Source organism: Zootoca vivipara, chromosome 6 (assembly GCF_963506605.1).
Source record: "Zootoca vivipara chromosome 6, rZooViv1.1, whole genome shotgun sequence".
Lineage (NCBI taxonomy): Eukaryota > Metazoa > Chordata > Lepidosauria > Squamata > Lacertidae > Zootoca > Zootoca vivipara.
In genome coordinates, this window is record NC_083281.1 from 91,481,961 (window position 1) to 91,501,604 (window position 19,644).

Consider the following 19,644-nt stretch of genomic DNA (forward strand, 5'->3'; position numbering starts at 1 on the left):
TTGCTTTATTCCTGCATTGCAGGGGGGTTGGTCTAGATGACCCTCGGGGGTACCTTCCACCTTTACAATTCTATGATTCTGTCTCCATGGATGGATTTGTGAAGATGGCGTCTGTCAGGGCTGTTAAGACTACTCCTGAGTAACGACCTTCCACATACCTGTCTTTCAAATGTCTTTATTGGTGCACATTATTTACAGTGTAGTGAGCTGTCGGTTTCATGTCTTCTCATTCCGTATCAGAATCCGGCACTGCCCCTTTTCGCGACTTTGACCAACATAAAAGCCTTGGGACAGTGAATCTCCTGCCCTTTCTCCTCCTCCTCAATACCGGTGTGGGGGGGGGAGGGTCTACGGTCTGCCTTCTGCCTGTCCCCCCTTCCCGCCTCTCTCTCTTCCTGCCTGTGGAGCAGGGGCTCTCCCATGCTGCCAGAGCCCTGGCACTCCTTCTCCGTCTCCTGACTCACCCCTTCAGACCCCGCGCTTTCATGACTGCTTGGAGACGGGCTGCTCCTGATGAGAGGGGGGGTTCTCTATAATCCCTCCCCCTTACAGCGTCCCACCAGGCATTCCCTTCTCAGCAGGTGAATGAATCAAGCGCCTGGCCTGCCCCAAATTTCCTCTGCTCTGTGTGCTTCGGGCTCTGAGCCTGAAGGCACTTCTGGGACCTGTCCACCCCCAGCTTACAAGCTGGGCAGCTTGGGGGGGCTGCTCACCAATTGTTATCTCTCATTGCAGAAAGAGGCGCTGATCCAAGTCCCAGCCAGCCAGGAGGGATGGGAACAGCCAGGTGAGCAGGTGGGTGGCCCCACCCACCCATCCATCCCCCCATCTCCAGCAGAGACTGCCTCTTTGGGGCCTCCCTCCATATGAATCTCTTAGCTTCACCTCTGCCATCCTGAGATCATGCTGGCCTGAACCCTCCCCACCCCCAACCCCACCATCCAAGCAGTTCCCCAGCCCCCTGCCACAGAGCCATGAATCTTTCATGTGCCTGTCATCTGCCCCTCATGTTCCATTAGCTTCAGTCCCCCTCCCTCTGCTATCCCGCCCCGCCCCCCTCACCTGCCACCCCCAGTCCACGCTTGGCAACCTCAGCCCCCTAATAGGGTAGGAAGGCAAAGCCCATAGAGACCTGGATATAGCAGAACTGTGGAGGTGGAAAAGTCCTTTGGGGAGTTGCCTTCACCCTTTCTGGTTCCTTCCTTGGCCTTCCTGACTCTTCCCTCATCTGTACGCCTCTTTTCTGTAGTCAAATCATCTTTCACTTTGAACGCTGCCTCCAACTGTGTAGGCAGAGCATAGCCATCCTGGCTAGTAGCCATCGATAATCTTTTCCCCACTGCCTCCAGTGGGAGGGAGTTCCATAGTATAACTCGGTGCTGTCACTGCTGTGTGAAGAAATGCTTCGTTTTTTTATCTGTCCTGAATCTTCCAGCCTTCAGCTTCCTTGGACGTCCACCAGTTCTAGCATTCTGAGAGAGGGAAGAAAGCTCTGCTCTACCCACTTTCTCTGTGCCGTGAATTGTTGCCAATTTGTCAAGGAGTCAAAGGGCCTGGAAAGATGAAGCCCATTTAGGGATGGGGGTAGGGAGGGCGGAGGGAGGGAGGGAGGGAACACGGCAATGAGAAAAGTGGATGCAGCCAGAGTATCCAGCCAGCTTTGCTTTTTGCCTCATTGTCAAATGATCTGGAGCCTTCAGCCAGACAGTGTCCCTTTAAATCCTCATGATGGTCAGTAATACAAAATGTGCTATATGGCGATCCCTTTTTAGGATGCTTTAACAGAGAGAGAGAGAGAGAGAGAGAGAGAGAGAGAGAGAGAGAGAGAGAGAGGAGGTACTGCATGTCATTCATTAGCTTTTGCATCCCCTTAAATCAGGGGTCAGCAGACTTTTTCAGCAGGGGGCCGGTCCACTGTCCCTCAGACCTTGTGGGGGGGCCGGACTATATTTTGAAAAAAAAATGAACAAATTCCTAGGCCCCACAAATAACCCAGATATGCATTTTAAATAAAAGGACACATTCTACTCATGTAAAAACACCAGGCAGGCCCCACAAATAACCTAGAGATGCATTTGAAATAAAAGGACACATTCTACTCATGTAAAAACATGCTGATTCCCGGACCGTCCATGGGCCGGATTGAAAAGGCGATTGGGCCGCATCCGGCCCCCGGGCCTTAGTTTGGGGACCCCTGCCTTAAATCAACATGGATAGGGACCCAGGTGGTGCTGTGGGTTAAACCACTGAGCCTAGGGCTTGCTGATCAGAAGGTCGGCGGTTCGAATCCCTGTGACGGGGTGAGCTCCCGTTGCTCGGTCCCAGCTCCTGCCAACCTAGCAGTTCGAAAGCTATACACTGGCTCCCTTGGCCAATAATGCGAGATGAGCGCCGCAACCCCAGAGTCGGTCACGACTGGACCTAATGGTCAGGGGTCCCTTTACCTTTACCTTTAAATCAACATGGAGCCTTATATTAATTTGTTATTTATTTATTCCATTTCTATCCCGCCTTTTTTGTCCACAAGCTCAAAGTGGTGTACGTGGTTCTCTGTTCATTTTCTCAGTCTAATTCTGAATAACTCGGGAAAGTCACTGCCCTTCCATTTTACAGATGGTAAAATGAGGATGAGAGATTGTAGCTGCTGCCTGCTTGGCTGTGATTTCCCAGGATGTGACCTGTCAGTCGGGGGTGGGGTGGGGTGGGGTGGGGTGGGGTGGGGTGGGGTGGGGTGGAAGCAGACTGCTCCCCTTGGTTGTTTTCCAAAGTGATGACAAGAGGAAACTTATAGGCCAGACTGTTTTGGACTTCAACTCGCAACAGCCCTGCAGGATGCTGTGGGGCTGATAGCATCAAGGCCCTGCTGTCTGGGGCAGATAAGAGTTGGTTCAAAACATCTAGAAGGCACCCAGTTGGGGAAGGGTGTTCCAGGCACTCCTGGAGAAACTGGCCCTGGGGGAATCTGCTCTTTCTAATGTAACCTGCCTCCTTCTCCTTGGACAGGACTTGGTGAATGAGTTGGACCCTCAAGCAGGAGACTAAATGGAGAAACTACAGAAGGTAACAACCGAGATGGTTTGGTCTGTGCCTGCCCTGGGAAACGGGTTCCATGGGTTCTGTGGGGCTCTCGTTATGGGGTGCGGAGGGGATCTCCAGGAAACCAGGTTGTGGGCAGCAGCAGGCAAAACAACTTTGGTGCAGAAATTGTGATGGCTCCCGAGTGCATCGCATGGCAAGTCCTGGCAAACTGGGTCCCACTGCAGAGTTTGTGGGCAGGCACTCTTTGCTTTTCCAAGGGCTCAGGCCAAAAGTTAGATTCAGCAGAATTAAAATGCATTTTCTTGAATTTGCGTGATTTTCACGCAAGTTTCCCTACACCCCGCCCCTCCTTCATATTAATTTACTATATTGATTCATTTTTTAAATAAATAAATGGATTGTTATTTAAATTTCCCTCAGGACAAACAAAAAATACCTAATAACAAACACAAGATGCGTAGCAAAACTTGACTGTGAGCTTAGTCCCGGTGCTGCTTTCTAGACGCATGGGAGGGTGTTGGCGGAATTGAAGTACATAACCAAATGACACAAAAATAGATAATATGTAGAAACGGCACAGGATGTAGGATTGCCAAAAGAGGTAATTCATCCGTTTTTAACCTAAAGGCCCAAAGTGTTTAGGAATAATACCAGTCCACAACAGATGATAAAGATCTGTGGGGGAGGCCTGCCCCCTGTGGTCTCCAAAACAAATTTGACAAACGGAAACTAATAGGGAAGTTTAAGCTTCAGGGCCCGTAATGCCAGAGCAGCCCCAGAAGTGACTCTAGTCCACATTGCTTTAAAATTTTGGGTTTAGTAGACCCAGTTTAAGTGACATGACCCCCAGGGACGTGGCGCGCATTTTGGGGGCGGGACGTGCTGCGCGCAGGGGTGTGGTGCGCGTTTGGGGGGCGGGATGTGCTGTGCGCAGGGGTGTGGTGCGCGTTTGGGGGGCGGGATGTGCTGTGCGCAGGGGTGTGGTGCGCGTTTGGGGGGCGGGATGTGCTGTGCGCAGGGGCGTGGTGCATGTTTTGGGGGTGGGACATGCTGCGTGCAGGGGTGTGGGGCACGTTTTCGGGGCGGGGTGTGCTGTGTGCAGGGGCGTGGTGCGTGTTTTGGGGGCGGGACGTGGTGCGTGTTTTGGGGGCGTTTGGGGGGCGGGATGTGCTGTGCGCAGGGGCGTGGTGCGTGTTTTGGGGGCGGGACGTGCTGTGCGCAGGGGTGTGGCGCGCATTTTGGGGGTGGGATGTGCTGTGTGCAGGGGCGTGGCGCGCATTTTGGGGGTGGGACATGCTGTGCGCAGGGGCGTGGTGCGTGTTTTGGGGGCGGAACGTGCTGTGCGCAGGGGTGTGGCGCGTGTTTTGGGGGTGGGACATGCTGCGTGCAGGGCTGTAGGGCACATTTTGGGGCGGGATGCACAATCTGTGGGGGCAGGGCAGCCACGATAGCGCCCCAGGGATCGCGCTGCCCAGGGTGGCACGCCCTCACCACCCCCACCTTCCTACACTACTGGGTCCACCACTGTCTGGGTGTCAATGTTTTGAGTTTGGCAGGGGGTCCCTAGACCACCGCCTCAGAAGTCTCCTAACAGTGACCTGTTTCATCCAGACACCATGCAAGAACATCACTGTGCCGCTGTGAATAAACAGGAGAGGATGGTCTGTGAAGTGGGGTGATGCAACATTAACATTAATTAAAAAGTAATGCAACATTAACAAGCCTGTGTTTGGATTCTCAAGCAAGCCTAAGACAAGATTCTGCAAGCAATTTTTTATTTAGTTTAAAATCTATGGCTAATCCAAGGAGAGGCCCCTTCACTCTTCTTCTTGACATTAGGATGGCCATGCATTTTGAGGCCTCCAGACAGAGGAAGGACTGTCTTAGCCGATCTGCAAAGGCAGCAACAGCTTTTGCCTTTGTGAGGGAAACATGTGGTCCCAAGGTTGACTGAGGGGAAAGGGGTTACTTGCTCTGTATTAATCTTCTCTTTAACTTCACTGAATGTAATAATCAGTCCAGCCATCAGATTCTTTCAGTACCTGCAAATGAGAAGCTGAGTTACAGCACTACAGGGAGGGCTGTGATGTGACCAGAGATCTAATTACAGTGGTACCTCTACTTACGAATTTAATGTGTTCCGAACACACATTTGTAAGTCGAAAAAATTTGTAAGTTGAATCCCATAGGAATGCATTGGGAGAAAAAATTCGTAAGTCGAAGCAACCCTATCTAAAAATTCGTAAGTAGAAAAAATCCTATCTAAACCGCATCCAAGATGGCGGACGGAACTCCATTTGTATGTAGAAAAATTTGTAAGTAGAGTTATTTGTAAGTAGAGGTACCACTGTAAACGGAGCTATTCTCCTCCGTTTTCCTGCGTTGAGCAAGGTGCTTGAATGGGGTGGCCTTGCAAGGTCCCTTTGGACTCTGTGAAATTTTAAAACCCTGTTGACAGGATTCATGTCCTTCAAAAGGTTGCTGTAGAATTATTTGCAGAGTGATCAGTGGGTTTCTGTTCTGTTCAGCAGAAATATGCAAAATGGGGGAGCAGTTCTAGTAAAACAGATTCCAACACCCATTTGGAAATATTTTTGGAAGAAAAAGCCAACTCCCTCTGTTGACATTTTATTAAGTCGGTGAAGGGGATTTTTTTTTTTAAGTGGCATGTTAGTGACATCCCAGAAGTCTGTGATTCTACTTGGTGAACTGAATTTGATGAATGTTCAGTGGCTCCAATGTCTCTGCTGGGATTACATTCACTCCAGAATCCACACCCAGGGGGGAGATGGCTGAAGCACGGAGCTTCCCAGTCTCCAGCTACCCAACACCCCTTGAGGTTTAGCTCGCTCCATCCTTCCCCAACCTGGTGCCCTCCAGATATTCTAAATGGCAACTCCCATCAGCCCCAGCCAACACAACTGGCAAAGACTGCCGTGTGCTCTCTCGGTTGCTTGGCTAAAAAGATGAAAACGTGATGAAAAGGTCAGAAAAAATACCCCCAGATCAGGTTTCTGTCATCAAGAAGATAGGCTTATTATTGACAAACACAAAAGGCTGTAGAATTGCAGTGAAGTCAGTGAAAAGAGAAAAATAAAGTTCTACCTTGAAATGTTTGCCATGGCTGAGATAATCAGCAAGTAAGTGGCAGAAAACAAAGCGTGGAGTCAGGCTGGCTACAAACTCCAGTTTGGGCTGTATATTCATAGGAAGTGAAATATACTCGGAGTCGAGAGTGAATTTCATGCTCTTTATTCAGCTCATAGTCATCAAGGAGGAGAAGAGAAGACGAATACTCTTTTCCCAAAACCATCTGCTTATATACATTATTTACACAATGGGCCTTGCGTGATTGGCTACTTCAGGGCTACACCTGTGGGCCAATTATATTGTGGATTGACTTCTGCCTGCAGCCTGATTGGCTGCTCCTACAGGCCAATCAGGTAGCAGATTCACTTCTGCCAGCCGCCTGATTGGCTGCTCCAGCAGGCCAATCCGGTTGCGGATTCACTTCCACCTGGAGTTGGATTGGGTAGCTCCCGCTGATTCTGAATCCTATTGTTCTAGGATTCAGCTCAGTACATAACACCCCTCCCCTCTAAGTTCCAGTCCTGCCCGGGAAGTTGCATTCGTAGTCCCCAAGGTCTGCTGGCCGCCTCCGTGTGCGTTGTGGCCTGGGGTGTTCCTTGGTCAGGGGTTCTGGTTCTGGCTCGTGTTCCGAGGCTGCTGGCTGTGCCGGGGCTGTCTGGTCTGGCGCCACTGAACCACTAGGTTGTAGCTCTGGTTCCGGTGTCCTTCCAGCCTCGGGGCGCCCCTCTGTGCCTACTGCTTCTGCTTCCCCTGCCCACCCCTCTCGCTCTACAGGCCTCACTGCCCTGCTGTCCCCTTGGGACCCCTCTGTCCCGCTCTCCTCCCGGGTTCCTCCTGGGAATCGTCGCCGTAGCTGGTCGCAGTGGCGGCGCCAACATTGCCCCCCTTCCGTTAGTACCTCGTACGACACGGGACCGGTCACCTTGGTGACTGTGGCGGGTAACCATGCTGGGCCTGCCCCAAAATTCTTTGCATACACTGGGTCCTGGGCCACAAATGTCCGGGGGTTCCTGCCTTTCCCCACCACTACCTCATCCTGAGCTCTGTCGGGGTGAAGTCGGTCCAGTCTAGTTGCAAGGCGCCGGCCCATTAGTAATTCAGCTGGGCTCCGGCCCGTCGTTGTGCTTGGGGTGCTGTGCTGTGCTAGAAGAAATGCAGCAAGGCGGTATTCCCAGTCCCCTTGTGTCATGCGGCGGAGGCTGTCCTTGGTGGTCCGCACCATGCGCTCCGCTTGGCCATTGGTGGCAGGGTGGAATGGTGCTGAGCGGATGTGGCGGATGGCGTTCTGCGCTGTGAAGGTCTGGAACTCCTCTGACGTGAATGCGGTTCCATTGTCCGAGACGAGGGTGTCAGGGAGCCCGTGGGTCGCAAACAGCTTACGTAGTACCCGGATGGCTGCCGCCGTAGAAGTGGATGGTACCAGTGCGACCTCCAGCCATTTGGTGTAGGAATCCACCACTATGAAGAATGTTTTTCCCTGGAAGGGGCCAGCGAAGTCCAATTGTTGCTTTCGCCCTCGATATTGCACCCTGAAGGTCCCCACCCCCATAGTAGGGACCTTACGTTTCTGGAAGTCCCGGAGGGTGAATGGGGCCGGCCTTAGTTTGGGACCCCCATTAGGGCACAGTTCCCTTAATGTTCGGGCCGAGATTATGGATAGAGTTGAACCCGTGTCCAGCTCCATGCGGCATGGGGCTCCCTCTATCTGTACCTCTATATAAATTTTCTCTGTGCTGGGATGGGGCAACTGGAATACCTGGTAGTCCGTGATCTCCGTTGAGTTGCCTTGGTGCATGGTGCCGTGTGACCTGGGGCTTCTGGGTCGGTCATCTGATGCTTGTCGACGGGTGAGTCGAGCCCGACACACCCGGGCGATGTGTCCCAATTTTCTGCACTGCCTGCACTCTGCGTTGCGGAAACGACAGGTCCTCCTCTCGTGGTTCTCCCCGCAGCTTGCACAGTTCCCTCCTTCTCGTCGAGGCTGCTGTGGTGTGTGTGCTGCTTGAGTGCGCCGCTGTACTCGGTGTACTTCCTCCCTGTCAGATTCGGATTCGTCGGTGAGGTCTTCGTGGTAGACCCTCGGTTGGGATGGCGGGGCCGGTCGTGCCTCTTGCGTTGACCTCTCGGCGGCTTCGGTTGCCAGGGCTTCCTCCAGAGCAATCTGGAACGTGAGGTCTTTTTTGGCGTAGAGGCGTCGTTGCAACATCTCGTCCCTCAGGCCACCGACGAGGCGGTCACGAAGCATGTTCTCCAATTCTGAGAAGTTGCATAACCGGGCGGCTTGGCGGAGGGAGGTCACAAACCCAGTTATGGTTTCCCCCGGGGCTTGCCGCTTTGCGTAGAAGGCATTTCGGCAAGCTACCACTGAGGGCTGTGGTGAGAAGTGCTCCTTCAGCCGTTCCATTATTGTTTTGTAAGAGACGGTAGCGACATCTCTAGGTGCAAGGAGAGCCCGGGCGATTTCAAACGTCTCCTCTCCACAGACGCTGAAGAATGTCGCCCTCTTCATGGCATCGTTGGTGACTTCTTTCGCTTGCAGGAGGAAGTTGAAACGGGCGGCGTACCCTTCCCAGTCTCCTGATGCTGGTTTGAATGGCGAGAAGCTGCTGTTGGTTGCCATTCTGGGTTCCTTGGGTCCTGGAGCTGAAGCCTGGATGCACGGTGCGATGCAGCGGTGCAGCAGGTGGCGGTGCTGCGGTGCAGTGCGTGGTGGCGGTCAGCTCAGCAGGATCCCACCTTCGTCGCCAGTGAAATATACTCGGAGTCGAGAGTGAATTTCATGCTCTTTATTCAGCTCATAGTCATCAAGGAGGAGAAGAGAAGACGAATACTCTTTTCCCAAAACCATCTGCTTATATACATTATTTACACAATGGGCCTTGCGTGATTGGCTACTTCAGGGCTACACCTGTGGGCCAATTATATTGTGGATTGACTTCTGCCTGCAGCCTGATTGGCTGCTCCTACAGGCCAATCAGGTAGCAGATTCACTTCTGCCAGCCGCCTGATTGGCTGCTCCAGCAGGCCAATCCGGTTGCGGATTCACTTCCACCTGGAGTTGGATTGGGTAGCTCCCGCTGATTCTGAATCCTATTGTTCTAGGATTCAGCTCAGTACATAACAGGAAGCTTGGCCAGTGGGGGCAGCGGTTCACAATTTAAAGCAGTACAGAGCCAGCACCGAAACACATTCCATGTTTGGTGTGAAGCAAATGCGACTCTGTCCCCTTAGAAATGGGGGCAGGTTGGTTCATTCAGGCGCAGACCGACAGGATTACAATAGATGTCACTTCATTCCTGCATCGCAGGGGGTTGGACTAGATCACTTTTTGGATCCCTTCCAGTTCCACCTTTTTATGATTCTGTGGACACTGAAAAGCGCAGTCTAGCAGGGACACTTGCCAAGCCTTCTCCCCACTTCTCTGTGACAAACCAGGAAAAAATTCTTCAGAATCTTGGAGATGTCAAAGAGGTTGCTATCACTGCAGATGTATTTTTTATAAATAAGCCAGACGTTGCAACAACAACAAAAAACCCCTCTATACTCCATGATTTTGTAGTGGTCCAGCAGGGGGGTCTGCTACGTTACATTGAGGATGCTGTCAGGAGAAAGTGCACAGATCTCGGAGGAAGTTTGATAACTGCCGCAAGATTAATACTTGCAATGATGATAATAATCACAAACCCCCGGAGTAATAAAGGAACACCTGCTTTAGCGGTGGGAGGTGTGGCTTATATTGTTAGGGAACAGGCTCCAGCATCTGTGGGGACATGCAATTGTGCCACAAGCTCTCTTAGGGGAAGAAAAGGCAATTATCTGTTTGTCATATTGGAATAAAATCTGACTGCAGAATGATGTGAGGCAGCAATACAGGGGCTGTGTTTGAAGGACTGTCAGGTAAAAGATCAGCTAAGGATGACTCAAAAAAGGGAAAGAAGCTGTATGTGTTTGTGGAGGGGGGGCCAGCAGCATGAAGTCCCTCATGCGCAGTAGGCAGCACTTGGACGGTAGATGGAATTATAAAATGACCCAAGGGTCATTTATTCCAACTTTCTGCAATTCAGAAATCACCACCAGGGCCGGATTTAGGTTTGGTGAGGCCGTAAGCTACTGAAGGTAATGGGGCCCTTTAAATGTCCAGCTGTCCTTTGCCTACAACAAATTGTCACAGTTTTTTGTGTTGAATATATTCTTAATGGTAATTTATTGACTTAATAGGTATCTAAAGCCATTTTGAGGAAGCAGGCTAGCAGGGCTAACTATTACAGTGGTACCTCAGTTTATGAACACAATTGGTTCCGGAAGTCTGTTCATAAACTGAAGCGCTCATAAACTGAAGCGAACTTTCCCATTGAAAGTAATGGAAAGTGGATTAATCCATTCCAGACGGGTCCGTGGAGTACTCAATCTGAAGCGTACTTAACCCGAAGCACGGGTGTAATTGGTTCCGGAAGTCTGTTCATAAACTGAAGCGTTCATAAACTGAAGTGAACTTTCCCATTGAAAGTAATGGAAAGTGAATTAATCCGTTCCAGACGGGTCCGCGGCGTTCGTAAACCGAAAATTTGTAAACTGAGGTGTTCATAAACCGAGGTTCCACTGTACTTACATCAAAGGAGCCTACACAACACAAACACTGTTGCTGTATGTAGGTTTTATTTTCTTTGTAATTTATCTTATATTCTGGAGATGTACATCCAGTTGTTGTTTTCCCTTAAATTTTTTGCCCCCCCCCCCAAGAGAGTGGGGCCCTAAGCTATAGCTTGTTTAGCTTATACGTAAATCCGGCACTGACCACCACTAAAAAATCTGTGACGGATGCCCTCCCCTCCCAACCTCTGTTTAAAAACCTCCAACAAAGGAGAGTCCAGCACCTTTCGAGGGAGTCCGTTCCACTGTCAAAGGGCTCTTACAGTCAAAAAGTTATTCCTGATGTTTAGTTATTCCTGATGTCACAGCTTTTTCCACTACAGTGAGGCAATGCCCCTGCAGTTTTCTCTCAGCCATAGTAATTATTTATAGTTTTGCACTTACACGTACAAATTAGCCTACATAAATGGGTGTCCTCTTTTGGGGGGCGATGCATAGAATAGTTGTAGAGTTGGAAGGGACCCCGAGGGACATCCAGCCCAACCCCCTGCCACCGTGGGCAGTGTGCCTTGGCCTTGCTGCCGAAGGAGGGAAATAAACAATCGAAGCCGCATTGAAATGGAAGTCATTGATCAAATGTCAGGTGTGGAGGATTTATTCTGTTTTGTAATTTGACTGCTACGAAGCATCGCCAGATATCTTGGATCCAAAGAAGGCAATCTCTTCCGCAATTCTTTTTGTAGGATTATATTGTAATATATGTGTTATGTATTAGTGTATATAGTTTTCCCTCAGCTCCTCAGGTCCTTGACAGTTGTTTTAGGAGGGAACTTTAGGAGGGAACTTTGAATTATGTTTGATACATTGTTTGAGCCAGCCTCTATAAAAGCAGGCCGGCTCGGCAATGCAGTTCAGTTCTGTTCTGGCTCCCGAATAAAGAGCTTTTTGAAGAACTGCTGTGTTGTCTACCCACTATTTAATACTGGCGACGAGGATGGGATGGAAGGACAGCAGAGCACAGCCAGAATCGGACATGCAATGAGCTGATCACTGAGCGAAATCACTGAGCGAAATCACATTCAGAGCTGACCGTTCTGGCTAGAGCACTGTGTGCCCTCCATCGCCATCCATGTAGGCATCGGAACCATGGCTTCATTCGTGCCTCTACCGCTGTTCGCACCAGCCTCTGAATCATGGGATACGTACCTTGCTCGGTTCGCTTGCTTCCTCCAAGCAAATGCGCTGAAAGCGGTGCCTGATAAGCGGAAGCAGGGTCTCTTCCTCAGTCTGTGTGGCCCCAAGGTATTCAAGACAGCCCGGGCCTTGGTTGCACCCCTAGCTGTCAAGGCAGCGCCATGGGACACGCTCCAAGAGAAGCTCCGTACCCACTACGCGCCCAAGCCGTATAAAATTGCTGCCCGCCACGCCTTCTACCACAGGAACCAGGCCAAAGGGGAGTCCATGAGCAATTACATCGCTGCTCTCAGGAAGGCTGCCCTACATTGTGAGTTCCAGGACCTTGATGACGCCCTGATGGATCGAGTCGTCTGCGGAATCCGGAACATCCGTCTGCAGCGGCGCCTCCTCGCCAAGTCAGACCTCACGCTACAGAAGGCCATGGAGGAGGCCGCAGCCGCAGAAGCTGCTGAACTCTCCGCCCAGGAGATTCGCAAGGCCAGCAGCCCACACTCCACTAAGAAGCCAATTCAGGTGCACCACGAGGAGGTTAGCAGCCACAAGACTTCTTCTTCAGATGAAGACGACTACGTGCACCAAACCAAGCGAGAGCGCAGAAAATTTAAATCAAAGCCCAGAGACCAATCAGCTTGTGCCGGTTGTGGAGGCCGCCAGGACCACGCTAAGTGCCAATTCAGGGACGCCATCTGTCGGCGGTGTTCAAAAAAAGGACACATCGAGAAGGTATGCCGGTCAGCTCCGTCTGACACGCCCCCTTCACCATTTTGCAAGGCCAAGTCTTCACTCCGGTCCACCAACGAAAGCTGTTTCGCACTAACCAACTGCCACTGCGCATCAGGAACCGCGATTGGACAAGCCAACTCGCTGACACAACGCAAGCTACACATCACGGTGCTCATCGAAGGAGCTCCATGTGATATGGAGATCGACACCGGGTCTGCCATGTCCATCGTGTCCTGGAACACACTCAAAAAACTTCTGCCCAGGCTGTCGAAAAGGCAACTTGACCAGCACCGTGTACATCTCAGAGACTACCAGGGAAATGACATTCCCGTAGTAGGCGTCGGCAGGTTCCGGATTGCCTTCAAGGAATTATCGGGCCTGCTCCGACTGGTGGTGGTTGAAGGTCCACGTCCTAGCCTCCTAGGGCTAGAATGGTTTGATGCCCTCGGCATGGAAGTCACCGGCATCAACAGCATCTCCAACGCTGAAACAGAGGCCCTCATCAAAGACTTTGCCGAGGTTTTTGATGGCACCCTGGGCCAATACACGGGCACGCCCATATCTTTCAGCTTGGATCCACAAGTCACCCCCATCAGACTTAAGCCACGTCGGGTTCCGTTCGCCCTCAAAGCTAAGGTGGATGAACAGCTGGACAAGTTGATCGCCCAGGGCGTCTTGGAGCCAGTGGATCATGCCAAGTGGGAGACTCCCATTGTTACACCAGTCAAGCCAGACGGGTCGGTGAGAATATGCGCTGATTACAAGTGCACAATCAACAAGGCGCTTCAGCAGCACGCTTATCCGGTTCCCGTCGTCCAGCACCTGCTGCACTCCCTGGGTGAAGGCAACGTATTTGCAAAACTGGACCTTGCCCAAGCCTATCAGCAACTGCCAGTCGATGACGCCACCGCGGAAACCCAAACGGTCGTCACCCACCGAGGGGCGTTCCGGTGTCGCCGGTTGCAGTTTGGGGTGAGTGTGGCTCCTGGCATCTTCCAAAGCCTTATGGAGCGTCTCCTGCAGGGGCTTCCGGGCGTGGTGCTGTACTTTGATGACGTATTGGTGCCAGCAGAGTCTACCCAACAGCTGTTCGAGCGCCTCCGCACTGTGTTGACCAGATTCCAGGAGGCTGGATTCAAGGTAAAGAGAGAGAAGTGCAAGATTGCTGTTCCGGAGGCGGAGTTCCTGGGCTATCGTGTCAACGCCTCCGGTCTCCACCCGACGGAATCCAAGATCCGGGCCATCCAGCAGGCCCCCACACCAAAGAACAAAACTGAGTTGCAGGCATTCCTGGGACTGCTGAACTTTTATAACATGTTCCTGCCCCACAAAGCGACTGTAGCCGAGCCTCTCCACCGACTCTTCAGCACGAAGACACCTTGGTCCTGGGGTCATCGGGAGACGACGGCCTTCAATGCGGTCAAGGCTCTCCTTTCATCGGACAGTGTGCTGGTACAGTACAGTGAAGCCAGGCCGCTGGTCCTTGCCTGTGATGCCTCACCTTTTGGCATCGGCGCCGTCCTCAGTCACCGTTTTCCAGGACGTTATCTCCAACCGAACGGAATTACAGCCAGCTTGACAAGGAGGCACTGGCACTTGTGGCTGGAGTGAAGAGGTTCCATGAATACCTCTATGGCAGGATTTTCTACCTCATCACCGACCACAAGCCGCTCCTGGGCCTCCTCGCGGGTGATAGACCAACACCACCGGTCCTCTCGCCTCGCCTGTTGCGATGGACTGTCTTTCTGGCAGCTTACCACTACCAACTCATCCACCGCCCGGGAAAGTCGCTGGGCCACGCTGACGCTCTGAGCCGGTGCCCTCTTCCAACGCTGGTGGAAGACCCAGCTCCAGCGTCATCGATCCTCTTGATTGAAGACCTTCCAGCAGCTCCGGTGTCGGCTACTGATGTGGCCTCCGCATCTGCCCAGGACTGGACTATCAGCCGTGTGCTCAACTGGGTGTGGAGGGGATGGCCACAAGGTCCCTTCGCCTCAGATCTCCAGCCGTTTGCAACCAGACAACACGAGCTCTCGGCTCATCGTGGCTGCCTATTGTGGGGGGACCGAGTCGTGATTCCTCAAAAGCTCCGCCAACGCGTCCTCGAGGCTCTGCACGTCGGACACCCGGGAATCGTCAAAATGAAGGCGTTGGCTCGGTGTTACGTCTGGTGGCCGAACATGGACGATGCCATCACTGCATGGGTTGCCGCCTGTCAAAAGTGCCCAGAGTCGAGACCTGCATCACCAGCAGCTAAAGGACACACTTGGGAGACGCCCAAGGCACCCTGGTCAAGGGTACACATTGATCTCACCGGCCCTTTCCACGGACGGACCTTTATGGTGGTGGTCGACGCCTACTCCAAGTGGCTGGAGGTGGCCCTGATGACATCCACCACTTCCGAGGCCATCATCCGGGTGCTGCGAGGCCTGTTTGCAATCCATGGGTGTCCTGATGTTCTCGTCTCCGACAACGGACCACAGTTCACCTCTGGTACATTTGAACGGTACCTCCTGGGACTGGGCATCCGACATGCGCTGACAGCACCATTTCACCCCGCCAGCAATGGGCAGGCAGAAAGAATGGTGAGATCGGCAAGAGGCGCTTGCGCGCCTGAACCAGGGGGACTGGCATGAGCGGGTCACTGAGTACTTGCTCGTGCAGCACATCACCCCTCATGCGGCCACAGGGTGGAGTGTGGCCGAACTGCTGATGGGCCACCGCCTTCGATCTCCACTTGATCGACTACACCCGGACTTTGGTGTGGCCGAACCCCCAGGCTGTGCCAACGCACCACGGTCTTTCATTCCGGGGGATCGGGTTTTTGCCCGGAACTTTGTGGGAGACATTCCTTGGGTGCCGGCCACGGTAGTAGGAGTCACTGGACCCCGCTCATACCAGGTGGCACTTGAAGACGGACGCTTATGGCGCCGACACATTGACCAGCTGAGGCGCAGGGTTGGGAATTTGGACACAGCCACAGTGCCCCCAACTGCACCCCCAGCTCCAGAGCAAGCTCTAACAGAAGGCAAGGCTCAATCTACACCTCCCTCACAAGCTGCGGACGTGGATCCTAGCCAAGACACGTCAGAGGTTCAGCAGGGCCCCCCAGAGACTAGAGCCACTGCTGTGCCTGACCATCCACCGAGTCCGCACATGGCGGTTCCTTCGGCAGTCACAGAGACAGGGAACTTGGACTAACCACCAACATCGGTGGCGCCACAGGCTCAGCAAGAATCGGCCAACCCCCTGAACACTGGTACTGGCCCTCGGCATTCCACCAGGGTCACCAAGCGGCCATCCTACTTACGGGACTATGTCAGTTACTGCACTTGAAACGTTGCATTGTAAATAGAAGCTATGTACCTTGAAACTGTTATGCTCTTGTACCTAATTTAAACCATTACGAATTTAACTAATACCTTTTCTCGGTGGGGAGGGGTGTTATGTATTAGTGTATATAGTTTTCCCTCAGGTCCTCAGGTCCTTGACAGTTGTTTTAGGAGGGAACTTTAGGAGGGAACTTTGAATTATGTTTGATACATTGTTTGAGCCAGCCTCTATAAAAGCAGGCCGGCTCGGCAATGCAGTTCAGTTCTCTTCTGGCTTCCGAATAAAGAGCTTCTTGAAGAACCGCTGTGTTGTCTACCCACTATTTAATAATATGTAGGCTGAAGGAGGTATTCATTTGAAACCTTTAAAAAAGACTGCCCCATTTCGCAGACTGGCTTTCCAGTGTGCCCCTCCCCACCCTGCTTTTTAACAGCCAGGCAGTGAAACTTGGCAGCCAGCTCGCTCCTGGCTTTGTGATGTGTAGCCGGTTCTAAGAAAGGTTTTCTGTTTCTGTCCCTGCCTGGATAGCCAAGAATCTTATCAGTCAGTCTCCAGTCCCCTTTTGGTGGCACATTTGCAAGGGGGCTGGAATTCCACAGCACAACAGTCGGCAGCTCTGCCCAGAAAACAGCACTTTGGGGACACACAGCAACCCATCTGATTGGCAGGAGGGAATACAAATGTATATTTGTGGCAAAGCCAGAGTTTACTGTGCCTGCTGGAAGGAAATCCTTGCTGGAAACGGCTCTTCAATACGCTGCCTACATGGCCAATACAAATTTCTGTTTGGCCCCGTTGAGTGGCACTGACTTTCTTTTTTTAAATAATTTTTATTGAATTTTACCCAGAGAAAAATACAAAAAAGAAGATAATACAACAATCTTATTTCTTCAATATTATATGAAGAACAGCAATAATAATAATAATAATAATAATAATAATAATAATAATAATAGAGAGAAAAAATAGAAAATACAAAAAAGAAAAAGAGAAAATATGAGAAAAAGAGAAACATCAAAAAATATTATCATACTTCTCAACTTCAGTTCTAAACATTTCAGACTTCCTCGTACCCCCTCCTTGAGTTCTCATAAATTCACTAATTATTGCAGTTTCCAATTCTTCACCCTTTCTTTCTTTCCAAATAAAATTCTTTTTAACTATTAACCCTTTATACTTCACATTGCCTTTTTTACCCAATATTCTCTACCCTTTTACCCAGAAATATTTCAACTTAGTCCAATTCTTTTACCCCCTTTTAGTTCCCACTTAGCAAACTAGATCTACCCCCTTTCCTTGGAATCGGTGTCTCCAGAAGTTACAGCCCGCTCCTAATACAATCCAAAGTCAGACCATTTTTTAATCAGTCCATAAAAAATTCATACAATTCTCATTCACCCCACTCCTGCTCTGTCCCAGTCTAACTTTTGCTGAACCCTTCCCCCCCCTGCTGTATTCCCATCACTTTATTTCCATTTACCTTCTCTTTCAGCCCCCTCCCTGTTTCCTTCTCCCCCTCTCTCACCAGGGTAGCCGCCTTTTTGTTTTCCCTTTTGGGGGGGGGCATTATCACCACCCTTCCCTGTGGCACTGACTTTCTTTCCTGCAGCAGCAGCAGCTGCTGTACATGTATGGAAGACGGAAGTGGATTTTTAATATAATAATAATAATAATAATAATAATAATAATAATAATAATAATGCACTCATATGCAAGCCTTTAATCCATTGGTAGCCATGCAGGAAGGTGGAGTTGCAATTGCATTCAATCTTCTGCCATGTAACTTAAGAACATACGAAGAGCCTGCTGGATCAGGCCAAGTTTAGTCCAGCATCCTGTTCTCATACTGGCTGACCAGATCCCCTTGGGAAACCTTGCAAGCAGGATGCAAGCAAAAGAGTGTTGGCTTCTCTTGTAGTTTCAAGCCACTGGTATTCAGAAGCAATGCTGCCTCCAACTGTGGAGGGCAGAGCAGAGCCATCCTGGCTAGTAGCCATCAATAGCACTCCATGAATTTGCCTAATCCTCTTTTAAATAATAATAATAATTTATTATTTGTACCCTGCCCATCTGGCTGGGCTTCCCCAGCCACTCTGGGCAGCTTCCAACAAAGATTTAAAATGCATTAAAGTCATCTAGACTGGTGGCCATCACTACCTCCAGTGGGAGGAAGTTCCACAGTTTAACCATGCCCAGAATGAAGGGCTTCCTTTTGTGTCACTGAACAGAAACGTTTTATCAGAAGTTCCCTTTTAGCCTGACACCCGGCATTTTTTCCATAGAGTTCTGCACATTTGGCATGAATTTATACACACACACACAATTTTTAAAAAAACTTTTCCTCCCCTTGCAAAATTCTCCTTTTGGCCTCTGGTAACAGACACCCCTTCCCTTTTTCCTCCTCTTTCCTCCTCATTATATATACATCACAGGAATTTCCTTTGCTGCCCCCACCCTGGTCTCTGTTGTTGGAAGTTGGAGGGAAGCCGAGCAGATTTCGCTTGGCCTGTTTCTTTGTGTGTTGTGATGTCCCCCTGTGTTGGTGCTTCTGCGGCCGAACTGACCTATTTTTAACACCCCATCAGTGGAATTAGCCCCCCACCCCGCCCCCCACCTTGGAAGTTTCATGGGAGTCCAAAGTGTGGAACGGCAAAGAAAATGATCTCCGTTGAATATTTCAACCCCACAGCCCAATGAAATGAAATGAAATAACAATAAAAATATGCAGGAAAACAATATACAACCATAGATTGATCAGTAGATTAACAGTTCCATCAAAAACGGAACAAAACTCAACAGCAGTGAGGACAAAAATTAGAATTTCCGTGCAGCTTATGGGGAAGTCAATACCTTCTGCCATTGCCCGGGGAGGGAACCTGAATCGCTGCCCACAAGCCTCCACAATAGAAAATTCCCACCCTGCTTTTCCATAAATGCAGGTAGAAAAGAGAAAGAAGGCAACCCCTTCATAGAGCCCCCAAAGTAAAGAGTCCCCTCCCTTTTGGCATTGGGGCAGCAGCAGCCTTTGATCAACAATATCTGGGCTAAATTTAAGGCACCCCATGAGCCACAACTGGGTTTCCCTTATCCTCTTCCTCCTCCCAGGCCTCAAGGTTGGTGATAGGGGCCGCTAGGAAAAAGGCAGGCAGGCAGGTGGATTTTCTAGTAGCCACAATTGCAATGGATTGCAATGGGATTTCAGTGGAGACAAATAATGGCCAAAGGTGTTGTTCTCATGCACTAGCTCTCTCTCTCTCTCTCTCCATAACTGCCAAGTTTTCCCTTTTCTCGCGAGGAAGCCTATTCAGCATAAGGGAAAATCCCTTTAAAAAAGGGATAACTTGGCAGCTATGTCTCTCTCTCTCTCTCTCTCTCTCTCTCTCTCTCTCTCTCTCTCTCTCTCTCTCTCTCTCTCTCTCTCTCTGTGTGTGTGTGTGTGTGTGTGTGGTGACATTAAAGGGGAGGAAGAAGCTTCTCGAATGGCCATAAAGCTCTTGCAAATGCAGCGGTTCTAATTTTTGACCACACGTTCTGGCCTATAGGGAAGCAGCGCCACCTGGTGGCTGTTGACTGGCGGCTGCTGCCCTGGAGAAGGTGACTGCCATCAATCTCCACCTGCCCGCCCGCACCCACTGCCCCTTCCTTAAAATGGCATCATTTTTAGAGCGTTTC

The 19,644-nt window shown here is 50.8% G+C and overlaps 1 protein-coding gene across 5 annotated transcripts in view; it reads left to right on the forward strand.

The window, feature by feature from the left end:
* The window catches only part of DMTN (dematin actin binding protein), a 62,070-nt gene that overhangs the window by 22,861 nt on the left and 19,565 nt on the right, over positions 1-19,644 (forward strand). For 3 of the 5 annotated variants that reach the window (XR_009557824.1, XM_060276387.1, XM_060276388.1), the window contains exons 2-3: positions 736-787; positions 3,004-3,060. Coding sequence is in view for 4 of the 5 variants with exons in the window: in XM_060276387.1 (XP_060132370.1) it covers positions 3,043-3,060 (18 nt within the window). In the remaining variant the exon portion in view is untranslated. Of the gene's footprint in view, positions 1-735; positions 796-3,003; positions 3,061-19,644 lie in introns of all 5 variants that reach the window. The other 2 variants (XM_060276385.1, XM_060276386.1) reach the window with 2 other exon arrangements.